This window comes from Lytechinus variegatus, chromosome 4 (genome assembly GCF_018143015.1).
Source record: "Lytechinus variegatus isolate NC3 chromosome 4, Lvar_3.0, whole genome shotgun sequence".
In the NCBI taxonomy this organism is placed as follows: Eukaryota; Metazoa; Echinodermata; class Echinoidea; order Temnopleuroida; family Toxopneustidae; genus Lytechinus; species Lytechinus variegatus.
Window position 1 is genome coordinate 46,547,172 of NC_054743.1, and position 23,183 is coordinate 46,570,354.

The following is a 23,183-nucleotide window of genomic DNA, read 5'->3' on the forward strand; positions in this document are numbered from 1 at the left end:
GCAGGACTTCACCCCAACCCTTTTTATTCTGCTGGTCCAACCTGTTCATGTCAGACTAGTAGATACCCAGATTTTCCATGTTTTACAGGTCCGAACCTGTATTTTACTGGTCCCCCAAAATAAAGAAAAACATAAACAACTCAAGTTTATTTTGCTGTCGTCCGTTGCTTATTGTTACACCCCCCCCCCCCCCTTACAAAAAAATTGGCAAAGTACACACACACACAACATAATTCAGGAGAACCATTTCTCAACTTTGGAGAGTCAATTTTATAAATTACAAAAAGGTAAGAAAATATCATTTGTACCAATTTGAAATATTTTTTACTGATCTCATTCAGGACCAGTAAATTTCTTTCTGAAAAATTACTGGCCGAGCAGCAATTTTTACCGTTCTGGGACCATCGGACCAGTGCCAGTGTTGCATGCTGGGAGAGGCCTTAAGTATACATGTACGATCCCTTTTATTGAAGGAATGAACACTAGTCCTTTTTATAGGGGAAGTCCACTACAACCAATATTTGATTTTGAATTAAAACTGAGATTAATCAAACAAGGTTTGAACTAAAAGTTGCATTAAAATCGGATGTTAATAAAGATAAGTAACATGGCGTTATCAACTCTCTCATTTACCAATCATTTATGATAATATTCCACATTTATATTACACTTAAAGGAGAATGAAACCATTGGAACAAGATAGCTTGTGTGAAAACAGAAAAATCAAAGAAACAGATCAACAAAAGTTTGAGAAAAATCAGACAAATAATGAGAAAGTTATGAGCATTTTAGTATTGCGATCACTAATGGGAGGATCTCCATAGCATTAGTGATTGCAATATTCAAATGCTCATAACTTTCTCATTATTTGTCTGATTTTTCTCAAACTTTCTTTATTCTTATTCTTTGATTTTTCTATGTCTACACAAGCCTATTTGTTCCAAAGGTTTCATTTCCCTTTAATATATAGGATCGGTGTCTCTAAATAAGATATCTTTTTAACCCAGTCATCGGAATAGAATGACCACAAAGGATAATATGCACTTTCTCAACATACGAGAGAGAATTCCAACAAGATTTTCACTACTCAATTCCTGGGCATACTACATAAGCTTCCGCATCCTACTGGGTACCCATGATATTTGTGACGCCTTGTTGGAGATTGGCAAAGTGTGAATTGACACCTTGCCAAAGGACTCAAGGTGAGAGTCTGAACGGCTACACCACAAGGCTACTATCGCATCATTGTTTTGTAAAAATTTTGAATGCCATAAAATTCTCTTTTTTTTTACACCTGATCTGTTTGAAATTTTCTGTGTGATACTTGCTTTATATTTCTCTCGCGTTTAAAAAAGGGGTAGACTTTCTGTTTACTGATCTATTTTCACCATTGTTTCCTATAAAGCTTCATTGAAGTTCATTGTAAAAGACTACACTGTTTACATAAAAGGCTAATATATGTGACATGTTGCTAAAAGAAACAAGGCAATGAGTAGTCCAAAAGCGGGCCTGAGGTTGGGACTCGAATTGGGTCTGTTGAATTCATCATAGAGTATGATCCTGCCTTCCACGGCTTGGTTCAGAGGGGAGTTCGACGTGATGTAATTCGAAGTTACTTCAATGTCACCATTGCCTGGGTAAAATAAAATCATGAGGGGAGAGAGAATAGGGGAGAAGATAGTCGTATAGTGAAATAATGAATAATAAACAGTTCTTGTATAGCACATATCACAATTATGAATAATGTCTCTATGCACTTCCAAAGGACTTGGATATTATTACCCCAGCTGTAGCTTGGCTGCCGTAATTACAGCACACATGCATTTCAAGGAATGAATTCCTGCCAGGTACCCATTCACCTCACCTGGGTTGAGTGCAGCACAATGTGGATAAATTTCTTGCTGGAGGAAATTACGCCATGGCTGGGATTGGAACCCACGACCCTGTTTCAAAGTCTGGAGACTAATCCACTGGGCCACAACGCTCCACACATAGTGGAGTGAAAGAAAGGGAGAGAGAAAGACAGTTGTGGTCTATAGCAGTATGTGTTACTGGCCACCCCATAACCAACAATAAGTCGCCAGGTAATGTTCTCTAAAAAGCTGAATCAATAGTTATGTCTCATATGGTAAAGATTAGAGATGAGCAATCTCAAAGAGTAACTTGTCTTTTTCATTCTTTATAACATTGAAGTGGTGAAGTGAAGGAAAAAAACTAGTTATGCAAGTTTTTGACATAAGTCTTTTCCAGAGACATGCCCAGGATGCACATTTCATGCTCGAGTGAATACTCAATCTTAATCCTTGCTTTTCTCCTTATTTCAACATCTCACTGAAACTCTTCTACATTCAATCAAGTAATTTTGTGGCATATTGTTGATCTATGTTGATGAGTTATATGTCATTTTAAAGCTTATTTTGTGCTGTATCAAGCTCAATGAATATCTTTCTTTTTTGGTGACTTATTAGTTTCAGGTGGCAGATCACATTTGTCCACAAATGTGCATATCGAGAGAGAGAAAGAGAGAGGAGCAAAGGTCAAGTTCTTTTCCATGTACTTGATGTTTGTTCATGTAAATACAGAACAGAGAAAACTATACTGAATTAAACACGTATGAAAAGACCATTTACATACACTCACTTATTTATTACATATTGGTAAAGAAAGACTGTCTTCATGAAAATGTGCTAAAAATACATCTTTGATCATGTTTTTGGCATGACCATCCTGTCCTGCCCAACGCTATGATGCTTAAAATAAATCGTCCTTCCATCCCTAATTGTATCCATATTTCCAGTGATTCGTCCGTGTTATGTATTTAAGCACTCAATAATGTATTTTACCTCCCCATCCACCATATCCTATGATGGGCCATGGTTTGACGTCCATGCATTTATTCCGGGGGGGGGGGGGGGGGGGGGCACTTCCATTCACGAGTGGATACCATGCGTGACCAAGGGGTCTCGAAAAGCACCCTTAACACGAAACTTCCATATTCTGAAAATGCACCCCTTAAGTATTGGCATGTGAAACCCTACCCTTAAGCAAGTATTGAAAACAAAACGATACCCTTCCCTGAAATGAACCCCTAAACAAGTACAGGAATATATTGTTACGGGTCTTTCGGTCGTCGGCTTTACCTTGTTTTGGTTTAGTTCGACCCCCACCTTCACCTCGCGCAAATCGGACTCTAAACACGAAGTGTTGGGGCAAAAAGGACATCCTATATAAAACAAGTTAATCTTGTTTTATCATCCCCGCAAATTCGACCCTAAACACGTAATCTTCCTAGTGAAATAGATACCTTTTTTCATTATTTTTGTGATTTTGACACCATTATCACGTTACGTACGTAACATGCCCTATCGTGAAAAAGACGTATCCTTTTTACGTGCTTTTTTTGGTCGCGCATGGTATCCACTCGTCAATGTAAGTGCCCCCCCGGGCATTTATTTTATTCATTCATTTATCATTGGTGCATGCTGCGGATTGCCGAAATGTCGACCACTCTTTCCTTCCATCCCCACCCCAGCCACCTTTCCTTATCCTAATACCTGATATATGATCCAGTTTGTTATCCCTTATGACATCGAACCCCCCTCCCCCAGCCGCCATATAGCTGTTAGTGATGACCTCATAATGGGCCTCGGGGTCAATGTCCATGAGGTCATTGGTGCCATCGTCTGTGCATGTCCTACAGCGGAACTGTGCTCTGTAGACCCGGTTTCCGCTCTCCTTGGTCAGGTCATACTCTATCACCATCCCTATTAGAAACAATAATAATAGAATAGTTTTTGTATAGCGCATTACACCTTTGAAGGCCTCGATGCGTGTAAGGAAAAAGAAGAAAAGATGAGGGAAAGCTGCTGGTAATACATGTATGTTTTCAATGCAGATTTTAATTGCCCAATTGGTATCAACTTGCCTTTTATTGTGTTGGTTACTATTCCAGAGTTACGGCGCTGCGTGAGCAAACCCCTGTTTGCCATAAAATTTTGTCTTAACAACAGGTATGTTATATAAATAATAATAATAATAATATAGGGTATTTATATTGCGCACATATCCACCCTGTTAGGTGCTCAAGGCGCTCCTATACTACCCGGCTAAGCTAGGCGTTCATAGCGCACACAGCTTTTTAAGGAATTACTTTCTACTGGTACCCATTTACCTCACCTGGGTTGAGTGCAGCACATTGTGGATCAGTTTCTTGCTGAAGGAAATTACGCCATGGCTGGGATTCGAACCCACGACCCTCTGTTTCAAAGTCCGAAGACTAATCCACTGGGCCACAACGCTCCATATAAATCCTTATGAATAGATCTAAGATTTCTAACAGGTTCATATTTTTACAAGTAAATCAGATAGATAAGATGGAGCCATTGTCGAAAACACTGAAAAGAGAGTAGTAAGATCTTGAACTTAATACGTGACTTGACAGGCAACAAGTGCAAGAATCTTAATACAGATGATACAGATTCATATCTTTTTGTTCTGGTAACAATCCTAGCAGCCAAGTTTTGAATGACCTGAAGTTTCTGGAGTTGAGTGTTTGGTACTCCATACAATAGATTATTGTGCACATGAGTGGCACATGACAAAAACATGCACCAGCCTTTCAGAGGTATCTCTTTGAATATTCGGTGTAGATTTTCCCAATTTCCCCCCCCCCCCCCCCTATTGGAAAATCCTGGATCCCCCCTCGTCATGACAGTGCAATCTCTTTGCCCATGGTATATTTTCTGAAATCTCCATTGCATGTCCTTCCATTAAAAAAAATGTGCCTGTAACACAAGGGTTAGCGATAAAATGCTAATGCGAATGAGCAATTCTGATTGGTTGGTAGTCAGTCTACTGAGCAAAATGCACATGCATCAATGGTCTTGATAGGGCCATTTCATTTGGCAATTGATGGCTATCCTTTGTGTAACTGGGACCAGGATTCTGTTTCATAAAGGACTCGCAACTATTGTAACTTTGCCATTGTGGCAACTAGCATGAAAACCTTGATTCTGGGGAGTGTTTCATCAATATTTTCATCCGACAAGTTGTCAGATCTGACATCTTTCCATGATTTTGATTGGCTGAGAGGCACTGTTTCTATGGTAACTGTCGGATAAAACGTCCTACAAGTCATTTCATGAAACACCCCCCTGATTGGATACTGATCCCTGTTAACCATGGTAGTTGCCATTATGGCAAAATTAAAACAGTTGCAAGTCGTTTATGAAAGAGCCCCCTGATCTATGGATAGAATTGAAGAAAGTTCTAAATGAAGTAAAATATGTAGGAAGGTTTACATCACACATTTTTGTTTTCATTATCAGTGGGACATTCACGATCTTAACCCTAAATCTCCCGGGGTATTTTGATTCTTGTCATTCCGGGGGGGGGGCCATTATGGCCCCCCTTAAGATCTCGGCCGCCGATCGCGCGAGCAACGCAAAAATTTGCACGCTGGTAGTGTGCGATGTAATCTACAAGGCTGTATGGTAAAATTTTCCAAAATAATGAGATTTTATTTTATATGAATTAATTATGCTAATTTATGCATAAATCATACTTTTTGCTCTAATTCACTAAATAAAGCTCCTAGAATGCTAACTTTTGGTAAAAATTTTCTTTGTAGCATTCTTAACAATCGTAATTCAAAAAAACTTTGGTTTGGAAATAAATTTCTTATGTATTTTATTGTTTTATGAATTTCTTATGTATTTCTTTGTTTTTTTACTTTTTGTTTTTTATTGTTTTTTCAATGGAAATTGTTCCAGACATAATTCTGATCGTAAACAAGGCAAAATTAATTAAGTTTAATACATGAAATCACGTTTATGAGCAATTTTGGGTCTGACATGCACTTGCATAATGTTGCGTAATGTCGTAACCGCGTACCCGGGCGTCACAAATTTGGTCTCAAAATTTGCGCGAGACTTGAATGTAAAAAGTCAGTGAGCTGCGAGGTGAAAAAATTTCGCGCAGCAGATATATCGCGAAAATTGTTGAGGGGGGGGCCATTATGCCCCCCCCCCCCCCGGCAGAATTAGGGTTAACATTCAGATTAACTACTAGTATTCGATTCAATTTTTAACAAACTTTCATCGAATTGTTTCTTTGATTTTTTTTCTGTTTTCTCACTTTCGGCGTTGTTGTCGAGTCAAACACACGATGGATTCAAGAACATAGAAATTGTATTTTCAAATGTATTTTAAGTTATTCCTTGTCCCTGAAGAGCATACAAGATACAATGTAACAATTGTTTGTTAGTCTTTGCAAATTTTGTATCAAAATGACGATTGTAATTTTTTTTGTAAATGGTATTTCTATCCCCACATGTAAGTAGCCCTTGATTTCCGTCCAATCAGAAGATTGCATTTTATATTTGCGTTTAATAATAATAATAATATGCAACATTTATATAGCGCTTAATACAAATGTTTCTAAGCGCTGCATACTATTACCCTGGCTTTAGCATGTCTACCCTGATCGGGCGCATCGAGCGTTTGATTACTGTCTTCTGCTACTGGCCGAAGGATGCATGTAGATCATTACACATTTTGCATACAGTGATCTAATCAGAAGGACTTGGGTTCGATTCCAAGCCAGGTTGTATTTCCCTTCAGCAAGAACTTTATCCACATGCTGCACTCAACCCAGGTGAGGTAAATGGGTGCCAGCAGGAATTAATTCCTCAAAAAACTGTGAGCACTTGAATCAGTAGACTAGCTTAGTTGGGGTAATATACAGTAGGAGTGCCTTGAGCACACATAACAAGGTGGATACGCACGCGATATAAATGCTATTTTATCAAAGTAACATTCAATATTTTCATACCAGACACTTGTAGAAAGCTGTAGATTGGGGTTGTTTGGTCGAAGGTCATCATTGCTACCTCTAGGACTTGGAGGAGATCACTGCCCATGAGTCGAACTTTATCGATAGTGTTTCCATATGGCATTATAGTTATGAGATCCCCGGTTGTAACATTGCCTGATCAAAACCATAAAAGTAAAGTGATTAAATTTAAACAAAATAATATTTGAAGATGAAATAATTCAGATTATGGTTATGATTTTGTAATGTTTTATTATTGTTATGACCATTATTATTAGAAGTAGTATTATTGCTATTATTATTGTTATTGTCATCCTTAATATTGTTTTATTATTACTGTTATCAATCTTTTTGAAAGAAACATTATTTATTATACATGTAATGCACTTAGCCTGAAAATATTCTGCCGTGATTCCAGTAGTCTGGTAACGTTTAAACAGTTTCATGAAACAAGCCACCGCTGAAAAGTTTTCATTCTTTAACAGTATTGTCAGAAATGAATCATCTTGGCCATTGCCATCTGTAAAAATTGCCAGTGATGATGGCAATCTTGGATAAGGTAAGGTTCTTGGGAATTGAAACCAGGACTCGTACCTGCCTCTACGGATGAAGCGATGCTACCAGAGGTGGTCATGGCAATGTTAGCGCCAAACCAGTCCATACCATGTTCAAAGAGCATGGCATCAGCCATCACATTGCCGAGGTTACACTCCTGTGTTCCGCAGGTCGCGAGGTCACCGTTCAGTCTACTTTCGGTGTGACCGATGACGGTGTTGGAGACTTCGTCAACTTTGATCTTCCAAGCTTCCACAGCAGCCAATATGGAGGGGTCTGCAGATAAGAGAATTTGATGATTTAATTTTTGGTAAATTTATCTTTTTGCAAAGTAGTATGATGTCGTAACTTTGACTTAGACTTTGATGATTTAATTTTTGGTAAAATTATCTTTTTGCAAAGTAGTATGATGTCGTAACTTTGACTTTTGAACTCCGTTATGTAATGTGTTTCCCTTTAAAGGGTATACTATAGGAGGATTGAAAGGCAGAGTTGGAGAGAGTAAAACTGGAGGAAAGAGGGGTAGAATCGAATTAGGCTGAAAATAAGATGAATATGATATAGACGTGATGGTGATATCTACAATGTATGTTCTTTCAACTACCAGTACTTTTAGGCCAACTCGTAATGACCCAATGAATCCTGAATTCTGCCATTACTATTGGCTTTATATTTAGACCACCTAGTTCCAGCAGTCATCGGTTTAAACCATAGATTTGTTGGGAGAGTAGAGGAGTCAACCTCCTGGTGATCAGACCTTTGTCCACACTGCTGTCCAGGAGCACAGGATTCCCGGCATAGTCTGTCACTGTCCCGTTATCATCGAAGGTGACATCTAGGTGCCCCAGGTACTTCCCATAGGCGTAGGCTGACAGGACAAGCACAGATGCCTCGCTATCATGGACAGGGTGCACGATGTAAGGGTAGTCTCCAACAGGTACTTGGTTGGAGGGGGGATCACCTGGTTGGTTGGATAAAGAGTTAGACAAATATTACTTGTTTCATACAATAAAATGCAAAAGAAGTAGTGAGTGGTTGATGTAATCAGTCCCCTCATTTTCATACCGACCATGATGTGAACATACCTGTTTTATGAAATTAAAGGATAATTTGAAATGACACGACTTTCATATTTTACGTGTACATCCGATTTTGATGTAATTTTCAGTGCTATGCCTGTTTGACTTTTCTATTTTTATTCTATTTAACTTTTTGTTTTCATTTAAGACTTGGCCTGATGTGTCTTGTTCATTTTGCATTTTGTGAAAGGTTTAGGGGACAATTGTTTAATAAAGGCCCTGGACTGCATCTTGTCCTATCCAAGGTTGATATGGCATATGTGTGTTGTTTTGCATTTCGAAACAAGACGAGTCCATCAATTACCTGTGTATAAGAATGTATTAGAGTGTCCACCAACCACAATGTCGACGCCTTTAATTTCCCTGGCCACGGCCTTGTCGACGTCCAACCCTGCATGACCGAGAGCGATTATCTTGTTGACACCACTGGCTATGAGATCATCGACCCTCACTCGAACAGCAGGGATCTCATCGCTGAATACCAGCGATTCTGTAATCACAAATGCAGTGAAATCTGTGTATTTATAGAAGAACTCTAGATAGATTAGAAAATCTTGTTAGGTGACTTCTTGTAAAATTGATGAGATGATAATATCATGAATCTCGTCACGTCTACTTTTTGTGAAAGAGATGAACCAATGAAAAGATCTCTGATGTTGTCAAGTCTACTTTGTTTAGAAGAGATTATCAGATGACGATATTCCCGATCGCGCCATGTCTATTTATTGAGAACAAATGATCGGTTGACAAGATGCCTTGCCCATTTCTAACGCCACGTGCACAAACATGGTCCGGGGGAGCGTTTCATGAAAGGATTTGTCAGACGTTTTATCCGACAGTTACTAAAGTAGCAGTGCCTCTCAACCAATCAGAGTCCAGGAAAGTTGTCAGATCTGACAACTTGTCGGGCAAAAATATTGATGAAACGCAAAGCCCCCCCCCCCCCCAGAATACTAGTTGCGGGAGACTGCAAGGATCACATCACCTGGGGCCCGTAACACAAGCTTAGCAATGATCGTAGAACATTTTTCTACGACTAATTCCCTTGACTATAATGTACAATCAATCGTAAAAATCAAAAGTACGATTAATCGCTAACCTTGATGTTACGAGACCCTTGTCATCTCTTCCACAGGATATAGGACATGGTGAGTTCTGTCCGAGGTCCCGTCATCTGATCATCTCTTGCAATTGCAGGATGTTAACACGACGAGATAATATCTCGTCATCTCTACAGATGTAAACACGGTGAGATCCAAGATCTTGCCATCTCGATGTTGACATGGCTGTATATATCTTCGATGTTGGCTTTGATTATTTCAACAATTATGTTGTACACCACGATATGATTATCTGTAATTCTTTGTGGAACCTGTAGGCTTCCATGGTTTAGAGTCCACTCATTTGTGCAAAAACTAAAATGCCCTAGCTAGACGGCCCCGACGCAGCAGCAAAAAGAAACACGAGGCCAGAGGGCAATTTAGCTTCAAAATGTCAAGGAAGCCCCTATAAATTGCCCGTGAATTCAATTAGAAACAATTGGGAATGACCAGAAACATGAAGATTACCCCCCTCCCCTCCTGGTATGATATGTTGTGAAAGCCAGAATCTTGGCCACCTATTATGATAGCCTTTATTTAATACCTGTCTTTGAAAATTCGGGACTAGACTTGAGCGTGTAGCCAACCACGCCCACCGTTTCCCCTCCCATTTGGAACATGTGACTGCAGACGTAGAGGCCATGTAGGCGTGGCTCGCTCGTGGAGTTGATATTGCAGCTCAACACTGGAAACGTCACGTTCTGCAGAAAGGGAACCACTCCGCCTATTCCATTGTCGAATTCATGGTTACCAAGAACCTATAGAACAGAAAGAATCGGGGAAGGTAACTAGGACATTTTAGATTATGGATCAACGGAAATGGAAGAAACAAATGGATTCCAAGTCACCGTGCTCCAAACAATATACCACCGCGCCAGGAGATTGATTTTCCATAAATATCAGTTCCTTTTTGTTTCCGGTAGGCTTACTGTTTTTTTTTTTTTTGGGGGGGGTGGGGTCCCAATAGGCCTAATGTCACGAAAAATCGGAAGATTCAATGCGTTTATACGTCATAGGGAGTTACAGCACCCGCAACCGGGACGGATTCAAGAACAGAGTAAATGTATTGAAAATGCCCTTGAAATTACCCCAAAATAGCTGACGGTTTCTTTTGGAAAATTAATGAACCGTAAGGGCGATTTGTTCCTAAGTCTTCGGCGCTGGCTGGCATAAAAAGGGCATGTATATCGTTTGTCCAGAGTCCAGGACAAACCTGCTGTTTTGATTAACTAAATTTTGTACAAAGTTTTCTTGGTTGTGCTTTTGTCATGAAGGGCACTTGACAATACTTCTCTATGTTCTTGAATACCTCGTGCGTCTTGGGAGCGAAGGCTCCCTTTTCTCGTGCGCATTGGGACTCTTCTCGACTATAGAATTGTCACCTTGGAAGCTCCGTTCTGTAATTAAATGGCAAGTCCACCCCAACAAAAACTTGATTTGAATAAAAAGAGAAAAATTCAACAAGCATATCACTGAAAATTTCATCAAAATCTGATGTAAAATAAGAAACTTATGGCATTTTAAAGTTTCGCTTATTTAAAAGAAAATAGTTATATGAACGAGTTAGTTACATCCAAATGAGAGAGTTGATGACATCACCCACTCACTATTTCTTTTGTATTTTATTATATGAAATATTTTTATTTTCTCGTCATTGTCATGTGAAATTAAGTTTCATTCCTCCCTGAACACGTGTAATTCCATTATTTTAACATTTTGTGCTTCAGGCAAGGAGGTCCTAATCGTCAAATTCGTAAAAATTGAAATATTGTATTATTCAAACAATAAAAACAAGAAATAGTGAGTGAGTGACATCATCGACTCATTTGGATGTAACTGGCTCGTTCATATAACTATCTTGTTGAAAATAAGCGAAACTTTGAAATGTCATAACTTTCTTATTTTACATCCGATTTTGATGAAATTTTCAGCATTGTGCTTGTCTGATTTTTCTCTACTGATTCAAATCAACTTTTTTCTTAGGTGGACTTGACCTTTAAAGTTCTTGGGCCCGTTGCAGAAAGAGTTGCGTTTAAACGCAAACCAAAAAAATCAATCGCAAGTCCAAAATGCACGCTGTTGATTTGTTGAAAATCGAGTTGACCGTGATTTTAGAGTTGCGACTGATTGCAACTCTTGCAACTCTTGCCCGACTCTGCGACGGGCCCCAGTTTAGGTGTGATTGGAAAGTATACAGCGTAGTCAACATAAAGGGACTGGAACGGGGGACTTGAAATTGGATGCGATATCTATAGAGGGGGCCGAATATCGGGGGAGTGTGCTGTTTTGTTTGGGGGTTTTTCCCCCCTTTTTTTGGCCATGAGCCGCCCCGCCAGTAGACCGTCAAGTTTAGACTGCTGAATAGATCATGGTGATAATTATGTATCTGACAGTAACCTGCAGGTGGAATTTTACTCAAATTAACTTCTCTTATCATGTTTATCGTGCCTGTCTAAGGGGGGTTCCGTAATATGCAAGATAAATACAACCTTTCTCCGATCTTTTATTTACCGGGGTTATTTACCTCATGGGTTTTGGCTCACACTTCTTTATCGTACGTGTGAGAGATGTCAACAAACCCGGCCACAATTGAATGGAGTAAAACCAATTCTGATCATTTGCCAATGAAAGCAAATTAATATGTGTCACTTTATCAAAATGTTCCTGATGAAAATATATCTCAAATTGTCTACCAAAAAATCAAAACCACCCTCTTTGGGAAAGGGTATTGTATTTTGACATTGCAAATGCCGGGTTCGTTTACACACTTTAAAGGACAGGTCCACCCCAACAAAAACTTGATTTGAATTAAAAGAGAAAAATACAACGAGCAGAACGCTGAAAATTTCATCAAAATCGGATGTAAAATAAGAAAGTTGTGACATTTTAAAGTTTCGCTTCACTTCACAAAACAGTTATATGCACATCTCGTTCAGTATGCAAATGAGGGAACTGATGACATCACTCACTATATCTTTTGTATTTTATTATAATTTTATGAAATATTTTTTCTTCTCGTCATTTTCATGTGAAATGAAGTTTCATTCTTTCCTGAACACGTGGAATTTCATTATCTTAACATATTGTGGTTCAGACAAGGAGGTCCTATTGCCAAATTCGTAAAAATTGAAATATTGTATAATTCAAACAATAAAAAGACAAAAGAAATAGTGAGTGAGTGACATCGAACTCTCTCATGTGGATGCAACTGACTCGTTCATATAACTATTTTGTGAAAAATAATCGAAACTTTGAAATGTCGTAACTTTCTTATTTTATATCCGAATTCGATGAGATTTTCAGCATTGTGTTTGTCTAATTACTCTCTATTTATTCAAATCAACATTTTTCTGAGATGAACTTGACCTTTAAGTGTCTGGTGTGGGTGAAAATCTAATCACCCCCCCCCCCTCCTTAACCAACTTAGTTTTGAAAAAAATTGTCAACCTGCCTCCTTGCGTATAAGGCCACACCCATTCAATTGAATTTCTCAGTTTGAATTCAAATCAAGGGATGAGGCTTTATACTCACGGAAGACAATATGTGCTAAAACTACTGCTATCATTGCATAATGAGATTGCGTATAAGGCATGTTTAACTCGGCTGTGCTGATTAGATGTGATAACTTAAGATAATTATTGATAAAGGGTAATTAACTTTATTCACACGCTCTGTATGAAATAGACTGGTAAGGTGAACGACCCTTTTGCTCTACATTTACCTCGGAAGTAACAACACAAAAATCATGTTCCCCTCCCTCTCGCTCACGAATCGATGGCGAACAAATGGAAGGGGGCCTCAGGTTTTTTTTTTCTTAGAATATATTTTATTGCCCCGACAAAGGCCTATACGTTCTGCACGATCTAGAGATAATCAGACACCTCGCTACACTTAAAAAAGCAAAGGTTCCGACAATCGATGATGTCACTCACCCACTATTTCTTTTTTTATTGTTTGAATTAGATTTCAATTTTTACGAATTTGATGATTAGAATTTCCTTACCTGAAGCACAAAATGTTAAAATTATGGAATTCCACGTGTTCAGGAAGGAATGAAATTTCATTTCACATGACTATGACGAGAAAATAAAATCAATTCATATAATAAAATACATATAATATAAATAGTGGGTTATATCATCAGTTCCCTCATTTGCATACCGACCAAGACATGCACATAACTGTTTTGTGAAATGAAACGAAACTTTCTTATTTTACATCCGATTTTGATGAAATTTTCAGTGTATATGCTTGTTGAATTTTTCTCTTTTTATTCAAATCAAGTTTTTGTGGGGGTGGACTTGTCCTTTAAAGGTCTATTCATCGGCTCGGTGTAAAAATGGCAGAGGTAAAAATGGCAGAGGTAATAATGGCAGAGGTAAAAATGGCAGAGGTAAAAATGGCAGAGGTAAAAATGGCAGAGGTAATAATGGCAGAGGTAAAAATGGCAGAGGTAAAAATGGCAAAGGTAAAAATGGCAGAGGTAAAAATGGCAGAGGTAATAATGGCAATGGCAGAGGTAAAAATGGCAGAGATCATAATGGTATAGGTAAAAAGAGTCTTCAACCCCCATGAAAAAAAATCAAAAAGCCCCCGCATATGTAAGCTCCGGGGGCCACTTCCATTCACGAGTGGATACCATGCGCGACCATGGAGTCTCAAAAAGCACCCTAAACACGTAATTTCCATATTCTAAAAATGCTCCCCTTAATAAGTATTGGCGCGTGAAACCCTACCCTTAACACGTATTGGAAACAAAACGATACTCTTGGCAAATATTCCATGAAATGAACCCCTAAACAAGTACAGGAATGTTTTATTGTTACGGGTCCTTCGGTCGTCGGCTTTACCTTGTTTGGTTTAGTGCAGCTTCTACACCTCGCGCAAATCGGACTCTAAACACGAAGTGTTGGGGCAAAAAGGACATCCTTTATAAAACATTTTGATTTTGTTTTATCATCCCCGCAAATTTGACCCTAAACAGGTAATTTTCCTAGTGAAATAGATACCCTTTTTTCATTATTTTTTTGTGTTTTTGACACCCTTATCACGTTACGTACGTAACGTGCCCTATCGTGAAAAAGACATCCTTTTTACGTGTTTTTTTGGTCGCGCATGGTATCCACTCGTCAATGTAAGTGCCCCCCCCCCCCCAGGAACTTCGGGTCACTTCATGGTCAAGTTTCGCTTATGCGTAGCTCTAGAAAGATAGACAAAATTCTGCTTTTTTGAATCATATAAGGAATAAAAAGTACAGTGGACTTATCAGCTGAAGATTGTTGAAGACGTCGACACTATTATTTTGGATATTAGTGAAAGTGAAACTCTACAAAAAGGGACTTCATATCGTCATCAACGTGTGGGAAAGATGGATTACGGAAAGCGCGATGATTACGCCAGAGCCGCGGCGCCACAAGACACCAATCGAGGTAAGCCCGTGTTCATAAAGCATGACGATATAAAATGGGCGGGCGCCTTGAACCTGAATACATGTTCAAATCCTTGTCTACAGCTATACGGGAAAGGACATAGCAGGTATCAAAAAAAATCGGAGGGCTATGGAGACTTTATGTTGATAATCAAGCTAATAGGATCAAACTTATAACCCAAGGCCTCGAAGTTCGAGGATCGGTAGTGCAGGTGTTTGATAGGAACCCATTTTTAGCTTACGATAATGAGACTGCAACTCGGGTACTTATCAAGGATATCCCATTATCAGTACACGAAAGTGTTATTCTTGGAGAGCTGGAAAACAGAAAATGCAAAATACATGGCCCTGTTCAATATCAGAGGTTGAGAGTGGATGGAAAGCTAACACAGTGCCTAACAGGGGATAGAGTAGTGTATGTAGATCTTCCAAATCAACATCTCCCAAGATTCATGAAATTCCATTCGTTTAGAGCGAGAGTTTTTCACTTTGGGCAGGAGAATACGTCACAGGGTCCTGTTTGCTCAAATTGCCTCCAAGATGGCCACCATAAATCGCATTGTACCAATGAAAAAGTATGCCGAGTTTGTCGACAATCAGGGCATATGCAAAACACATGCCCCACCATAGCTGAAGACGAGGTAGCTAAGCGACCAAGCATTCAGGGTGAACCAGCTGTACGACGCAAAGTGAAGGCCGCAGACCAATCGAAAAGCGTATCAGGCAGGCGAGTCGTAACAGAGGATCGTCGCACCAACCTTCCCAATGTTGAGCACGATAGCATGAAATCGCAATCCAAAATCACAGGGTTCTTCGAGAAAGCCGTAAATTCTGAAGGAGAAGAAACATCCGAAGAAGAGAGAGAAAGCGGAAACGACTGTTCAGAGGAGAGAGATATCAGCAAAAGTAGTGATAGCGAATTAGAAGTTATGCCGGAATCCCCGGAAATCGCAGCATCTTCTATCGCTAATGAAAGCAGAAAAAGGAAACAGAAAGTAAAGAACAAGCAGAAAAAGAAAAAGTAAATATTTAGGACTATCTGGACTAGAAGTTGATGAATTAAACCCGCATCCATGACTAAGAACATTAGACTACTGAGTTTAAATGTACGTGGAATTAGAGAGTATACTAAAAGGACAAAGGTTTTCAAGTTTTTGCAGGATAAGAATGTCGATATTATATATTTACAAGAGACACATAGCACAGCTAATATAGAAGTGTTTTGGAAACAGCAAGTAAAAGGCAATCTCTTTTTTAGTCACGGAACGAATAACAGCCGTGGAGTACTGATATATTTCAGGGAAGGATTAGAGTATACAATTCAGAAAGAAATAATCGACAAAGATGGTAGATATATCATGATGATAGTAGAAATAAATGGTAAGATGTTTTTATTAACGAATGTTTATGCTCCAAACAACTTTCAGGAACAAGTAACTTTTTGGTTAGAATTAAGAAATATCTGGGAAAATAATGCCGAACCCCAATATACATTATTAACAGGAGGGGATTTTAACGTGGTTATGAATCCTAAATTAGATAGGATGAATCAGTCAAAAAGTATATCCTACTCATATGTAAGTCATGTAAGCAGAGATAGTCTGGTATCGTTACTAAATGATTTCAACTTGTGTGATATATGGCGTTTAATAAACCCAGATGAAAAGCAATACTCTTGGAGGAAATTAGATTGTTCTTCTCAGAGTAGATTAGATCATTGGTTTGTTCCTTTTGATCTTCAAGATAATGTATCTAAGATAGCTTATGTACCATCAGTAGCAACTGATCATTCAGCGCTTTTATTAGAGTTAAAGTTCACTGAGTTAATTCCAGGAAAAGGTTATTGGAAATTCAATGCATCTTTGTGTCAAGATGACGAATACTGTACAAGTATCCGTACAGAGTTCAAAGTATGGTTGGAAGATTCTAAGGAATTTTCAGATCCCAGAGTTAGGTGGGATTATATTAAATACCAAATTCGAAGATATACACAAAAGTATAGTAAAAATAAAGTTAGAGAATTAAAAGAAGAAAGAATACAATTGGAAAAAAAGGTACAAATGTTGCAATCGAAGTTATATTTGAATTCTGAACACGTTATTAATTATCAACAAGCTAAACAGGAATTAGAAAAGTATTATGATAAAATTACACAAGGTATTATTATTCGCTCCAAGGCAAATTGGATCGATTACGGAGAAAAAAGTAATAAATATTTTCTTACACTAGAAAAACAACGTAAAGTTGATTCCACTATCCGAAAACTTTTAAAAGAAGATGATATTATTGAAGACGAAAAAGAAATTTACAAAATATTAAACACTTTTACAGGCAGCTGTATACAAAACAAAATGTTAACATAACAGATGAGAATGCAAATAATTTTTTGAAAATAAGAGGACACAAACTCTCTGAATTTTCATCCAAATCATGTGAAGGACTCCTCACTGAACATGAGTGTAAGAAAGTATTGACGGATATGAAATGTGGAAAGTCCCCGGGGAATGATGGACTCTCCAAGGAATTTTATATTACTTTTTGGGACATTGTCAAGGATCCCTTACTTGTTTCTTTGAATTTTTCTTTTCAAGAAAATGAATTATCAGCAAGTCAAAAGCAAAGTGTCATATCTTTAATTTGTAAACCAAATAAAGACAAACGTCTACTAGAGAGTTACAGACCTATATCGTTGATAAATGTGGACGCAAAAATATGTTCAAAAGCATTAGCCAATAGGATAATCGATGTTTTAGATGAAATAATTGACAAAGACCAATTTGCATTCCTCCGCGGAAGAGCAATAGGGGAAGCTATCCGAAACGTACATGACGTATATCATTTTCTTACGGCGGAACAGAAAGCAGGATTCATTGCTTCAGTAGATTTTAAGAAAGCGTTTGACTCGCTAGACCACGACTATTTATTTGATTGTTTAGATTCGTTTGGTTTCGGCGCATCGTTTATTAAGTGGGTTAAAACCCTTTATAAAAATTTAGAAGGTTGTGTTCTGAATAATGGTAAATCTACTGGATACTTTCAAATTACGAGAGGGGTAAGACAGGGGGATCCCCTCTCCCCTTATTTATTTATAATATCTCTAGAAACACTTGCTATACGTATTAGAAATTCAATTGATATACAAGGTATATCAGTTGGTACCAGTGAATTAAAACTGTCTTTATACGCAGACGATTTTTGCTCATTTTGTTTAGATGTAAATTCTCTTAACTCATTATTTGATATTATGCAACAGTTTGAGAAGTGTTCAAGTTTAACAGTTAATTTAAATAAGACAGAAATTTTAAAGATTGATAATGTGTCGAATGCAGTTTTCAGACATAATTTCAATTTTGTAGATACTATAAATGTGCTTGGTACTTTTGTGGGTACTGGATCAGATACTGCGCAAGTTAAAAAAGCAGAAGAAATACTATCATCAATACAAGTTACTTTAAACATGTGGAAAATGAGAAGTCTAACTTTATTCGGTAAAATTCAAATAATTAAATCATTTGGAATATCCAAATTCATTTATTTATTTTCATCCACTCTTTTACCCGATTGGTTTCTTAAAAAGTTAGAGAGAGTGTTTTTCAGTTTTATTTGGAATGGACCCGACAAAATTAAAAGAAACGTCATGATCCAGGATCTATCAAACGGAGGAATTAAGATGGTAGATGTGTATTCGGCTGTTAAAGCCCAGCAGTTATTTTGGATAGAGAGAATTAAACATGCAGATAAACAAGGATGGTTTCAAATTCTTCAATATTACCTTAAAAAGAACGGGGGATTGTTTGTATTCAACTGTAACTATGGTCTTAAAATGTTGAACTTTGATATTCCTCAGTTTTATAAAAATATTTTACAATGTTGGGATTCTCTTAATGTGAGAAACAGAGAAGATAATACGAAGTTCCAGATCATCTGGAACAATAAACAACTGAAAGTTACTCGAGATATAATCTTCTTTCGAAAATTGTTTTTAAAAAGAATTGTGTTTTTTAATGACATCCTTACTGAAGGATGTACTTTAAGACGATTGGATGAAATGAAAAGGTTATTTGATTTAAATGCCAACGATTACTTTCGATTACAAGGAGTGTATTCTGCTCTTTTAAAGACAAAATTTTCTAAAATATCATATACGGACTCATTTAAGAATGCTGCTATATCAAATATTATCCTTCCTGTTGAGTTGGTACAGCTAAACAAAATAAAAAGTAAACATTTTTATGATCTGTTAGTAGCAGAAAAATATGAGCGTCCTGTAAGTACGTTTAGACTTCAAAACAGATATCATGTTTCAGATAAAGAATTGGTATTAGCTCGTTCATCTATTCTACTGAACACTATTGATGTAAAATACAGAGAATTTCAGTTCAAAGTATTGAACGATATTTTAAACTTGAACTATAAGTTGTATAAAATGAAAGTCATTACTTCACCTTTATGTTCTTTCTGTAATGCAGAAATTGAAACGATCGAACATTTATTTTGGAATTGCCCATTTACACAGTTATTTTGGAATCAGCTAGGAAAAGAACTCACTATGTTTGATTTTTCATTATTAACCGAAAAAAATGTAATACTCGGTATTTTGTCAATAAAATGTCTTCTTTTTAATCATGTTTTAGTTATTGCAAAGAAATCAATTTATCTAAGTAGATGTAAATCATGTAAACCAACAGTTTCTGATTGTGTTGATTTGTTAACTCGATCGTATAAAATGGAAAAGAATATAGCAATTCGAAATAACAAAAGGAATGTCCACGAACGCAGGTGGCGAGACATGGTACAGTGGTTATCCACTTATGTTATGTAACTGTTATGTAATTTCTTATAATGTATCATTCGTATTTGTTCAACTGTATTGAATGAATGTACCTTGAAGTGACCAATAAAACATCATTTAAATACAAAAAAGTGCCCCCCCCCCCTCCCCCGTGATGTAAGCCCTACATAGATTAACTAAGAAAGGTTTTAAGAAAATAAAAATAATGGAAAGGGTGACATTCTTAAAATCATAGATAGATCGTCTGCACCAAATTGATAATCTTTTGGCTAGAATATCTTATTTTTTCTGGACTCTTATGGATGGCCTTCTCATGTCAAATCGCTGTATTAGTATTCAAATTTAAAGCACACTCTTGATCGCAATTGTACTTAATTCATTACAGGGGAAGTTCAACCTCGGTTAAAAGTCAATGTAGAATAGCAGAAAAAAATAAAATGATAATGGTGAGGGTTTTAGGAAATCAAAGATTTAAAAAGCCATTCTTTTATATTTCAATGGTGACGTCATTTGCGAGCAGCTTTCCCATATTTGGTTTATAGAAAATATTAATGAAATGTAATTTTCTAGAAAAATCCCAAAAAAATTATCTTCAGTATATATCAAGCGACAAATCATTTCATTGACGCTCCTGAAATATTTTTTTAAAGCAATTCTGAACAATTTTTAGTGCATAAAATGTCATGGGGCAGCTTCCCATATATGTACGTCAAACCCTTTGGGATCGAACCTGGCATCCACTTGTACTAGCTGCATTGAGGTATTGCTCTATGAATACTGAACAATAATTGTATCATTTACATTTAACGTATCACATTAATCAGGGGCAGATCCAGGATTTTCCAAGGGGGGGGGCACATTTTCCTGAAAAATGACATGCAAAAAAGTTTTCCGCCTACCAACTCGTAAACAAAATAAATAGCAAGCAGAAAAGGGTCTCGCTTTAAAAAGGGGGCACACTTGAGTTAGCATATTTGCTAAGCCTAATTAGCTCTCAAGGGGGGGGGGCACGGGCCAGCTGTGCCCCATGGATCTGCCAGTGACATCACTGGCGGATCTATTCATCATGATCCATCATGATATGGAAATTAAAAAAAACCTTTTATGACAGAATGTTCAGTTATTTTTTTATCCAGTTTAAATTATGAAAGTAGTTCGACGTAGACCCGAACTTGTTCGTTTCAGAGAGTTAGTGGCTGCACACATTGGTGTTTATACATTTTAAAAATCGTTGGGTTTGTATGTAAAGCGTTGTTCTGCTTATGAGCTGAAGATCCTTTCATCATGCAGTCACTAATTGAAATAATTTAGGTAAGAAAATGATTGAGTTTAGATCTTAAATGACGAAAAACAACATAATAGTTTTTATAGCCCATTTCGTCGACAAGAGTCGGGTCATAGATGATAATCATAATGTAGCCTATCTTTATCATCTTTACCTCTGAGATTTTCACGTCTGCCAATTTTACCTCTGCCATTTTTACCTCTGCCATTTTTACCTCTGCCATTTTTACCTTTGCCATTTTTACCTCTGCCATTTTTACCTCTGCCATTTTTACCTTTGCCATTTTTACCTCTGCCATTATTACCTCTGCCATTATTACCTCTGCATTTTTACCTTTGTCATTTTTACCTCTGCCATTATTACCTCTGCCATTATTGCCTCTGCCATTTTTACCTCTGCCATTTTTACCTGGCACCTGTTCATCGTAGGTCGGAGCAGTTGCGGATCCAGGGAGAGGGGACACAACCGGCCCGTGCCCCCCCCCCCCTTGAAAGTTACAGCCTATATTTTTGCTGGAATGTGTCGTTCAAACACAAGTGATCTCCTTTTGTTTTTTCTGCTGAATTGCATGTCAAATTTTCCTCGGGAAAATGTCCCCCCCCCCAACCCTTTGGAAGAACCTTGATCTACCCCTTGTGCTGGGCCGAAATTATGTATTTTGCTTTCCCATTCGAAAATTCTTTGACTTAGTGGAGCAGTTGTTAATTTGCAGAATTCGTTCACAAGAATGATTTTGAGGATAAACCTGAGACCTACATTACTCACCATAGCATCATATCCTAATAAATTCATAAAGTGTGCCGTCGCGTTTCCACGGTAGGTATAAAACCAATCGGTCCCCTGAAACTGGTCACCGGCATCGAGAAACAGAACGTGCCCATCAGGATTACCGGCCCTCACTCCATTCACTACGGTAGCCCGCCGTGCGACCCCGCCGAAGCACTCGGCAGTATCTGCCGAGCATACCTTCCCATTCTGGTCAGTTTCCACAAACCGAGCGTGGCAATCATTTGTATGGAGGATTGTGAGGTTGAACGATGCAGCTCGAGTCCCAATTTGGTTATGTAAAATCAGCAAAACGAAATAATTTATAAGATGAATACTCGTCATAATCGTTTTGGTATAGCTCATTATTTCCTCAGATATCTAGCTTTACTTGTAGAATGTACTTTGTCACCTTTTAGTAGGTTTTTTATTAACTGTTTACACATGAACGCAGTCTCTAAGCCAAATCGAGACTGGCTGATAACAAAAAACAAGGTCAACATCCGGTATCGATTCGTTTATTAATAAATATTTGTATTCTTCCACCAAACAAAACTTCAATAGATTGTGTCGACCTGCTTGGTATAGTGTCAGTTGGTCAAGTCACTGATCCTTGCTGTATAGTGGCCAAATTCATGTGAATTTTAACGGGCCTGGCATTATCGGGCGCCCGCTAATTATGACGTCAATTCAAAAGTGCATACTTGTGTTCTCTCTTCCCCACCCCCTTCTATTTCTCTCGTTGGCAGGCCACGTTGCATCATGATATAAGTACACATGCATACACAGACCAGCGATGTGTCCAATGTTGGCCCAACGTTGTCTGGCAACATGCAATATTACAACGTTGTCTGAATCGTCAGCTACGACGTCGCAACAACGTTGGTGGCCAACGTTGAAGCATCGGTGGAATAAGTGCACGCGCATATACATCGTCAGTCCAGCAGTGTTTGCAACGTCGCTCCAACGTTGTTCGTTATCATTATTGCTCCAATATTAATTGCCTAGCAACATTGTCACAAATTTTTCCAAAGCATAAGGCAATAAAAAAAGCATTCATTATTTTGGTTTCAAGGTGCAGTTTATCATACATCCAAAACCTATCATACTACACCTACATGTATCCGTCTAGTCCTGTCAGTGACTCTTACGATCGAGCAACTTTACTATACTATGAGGTGCTGTCCACTCCTCAAAGGCAACCCCCCCCCCCCCTCACCATGATTATACTTCACTTGCTTTATACCCGTGAAATCATGTAACTGTTTTACGAAAAACAATAATATACGATGACCTACTAATATACATCCCATGTTTATTTTTTGTGATTTTGTTTTTCGTTTTTTTT

At 37.9% G+C, this 23,183-nt stretch overlaps 1 protein-coding gene across 1 annotated transcript; it reads right to left on the reverse strand.

The window, feature by feature from the left end:
• Positions 1 to 887: 887 nt before the first annotated feature.
• Positions 888 to 22,319, reverse strand: LOC121414179 (5'-nucleotidase-like). The gene is made up of 8 exons (XM_041607253.1): positions 21,836 to 22,319; positions 10,110 to 10,323; positions 8,770 to 8,955; positions 8,144 to 8,347; positions 7,426 to 7,662; positions 6,832 to 6,987; positions 3,555 to 3,764; positions 888 to 1,633 (listed from the first exon to the last, which is right to left on the reverse strand). Exons 1-8 carry the CDS (start codon positions 22,199 to 22,201, stop codon positions 1,452 to 1,454), a joined length of 1,755 nt encoding a protein of 584 aa, XP_041463187.1. The 5' UTR covers positions 22,202 to 22,319; the 3' UTR covers positions 888 to 1,451.
• Between the last annotated feature and the right edge of the window lie 864 nt (positions 22,320 to 23,183).

Bases quoted from the DNA above. Each gene is read 5' to 3' on its own strand.
- LOC121414179 (XM_041607253.1), bottom strand. From the start codon at position 22,201: ATGAGCTATACCAAAACGATTATGACGAGTATTCATCTTATAAATTAT. The intron at 10,324-21,835 runs GTGAGTAATGTA...TCTGTTCTATAG, and splicing joins TATTAGGATATGATGCTATG to GTTCTTGGTAACCATGAATT. The intron at 1,634-3,554 runs GTATTAGGATAA...TATTTTACCCAG, and splicing joins CAAACTGGATCATATATCAG to GCAATGGTGACATTGAAGTA.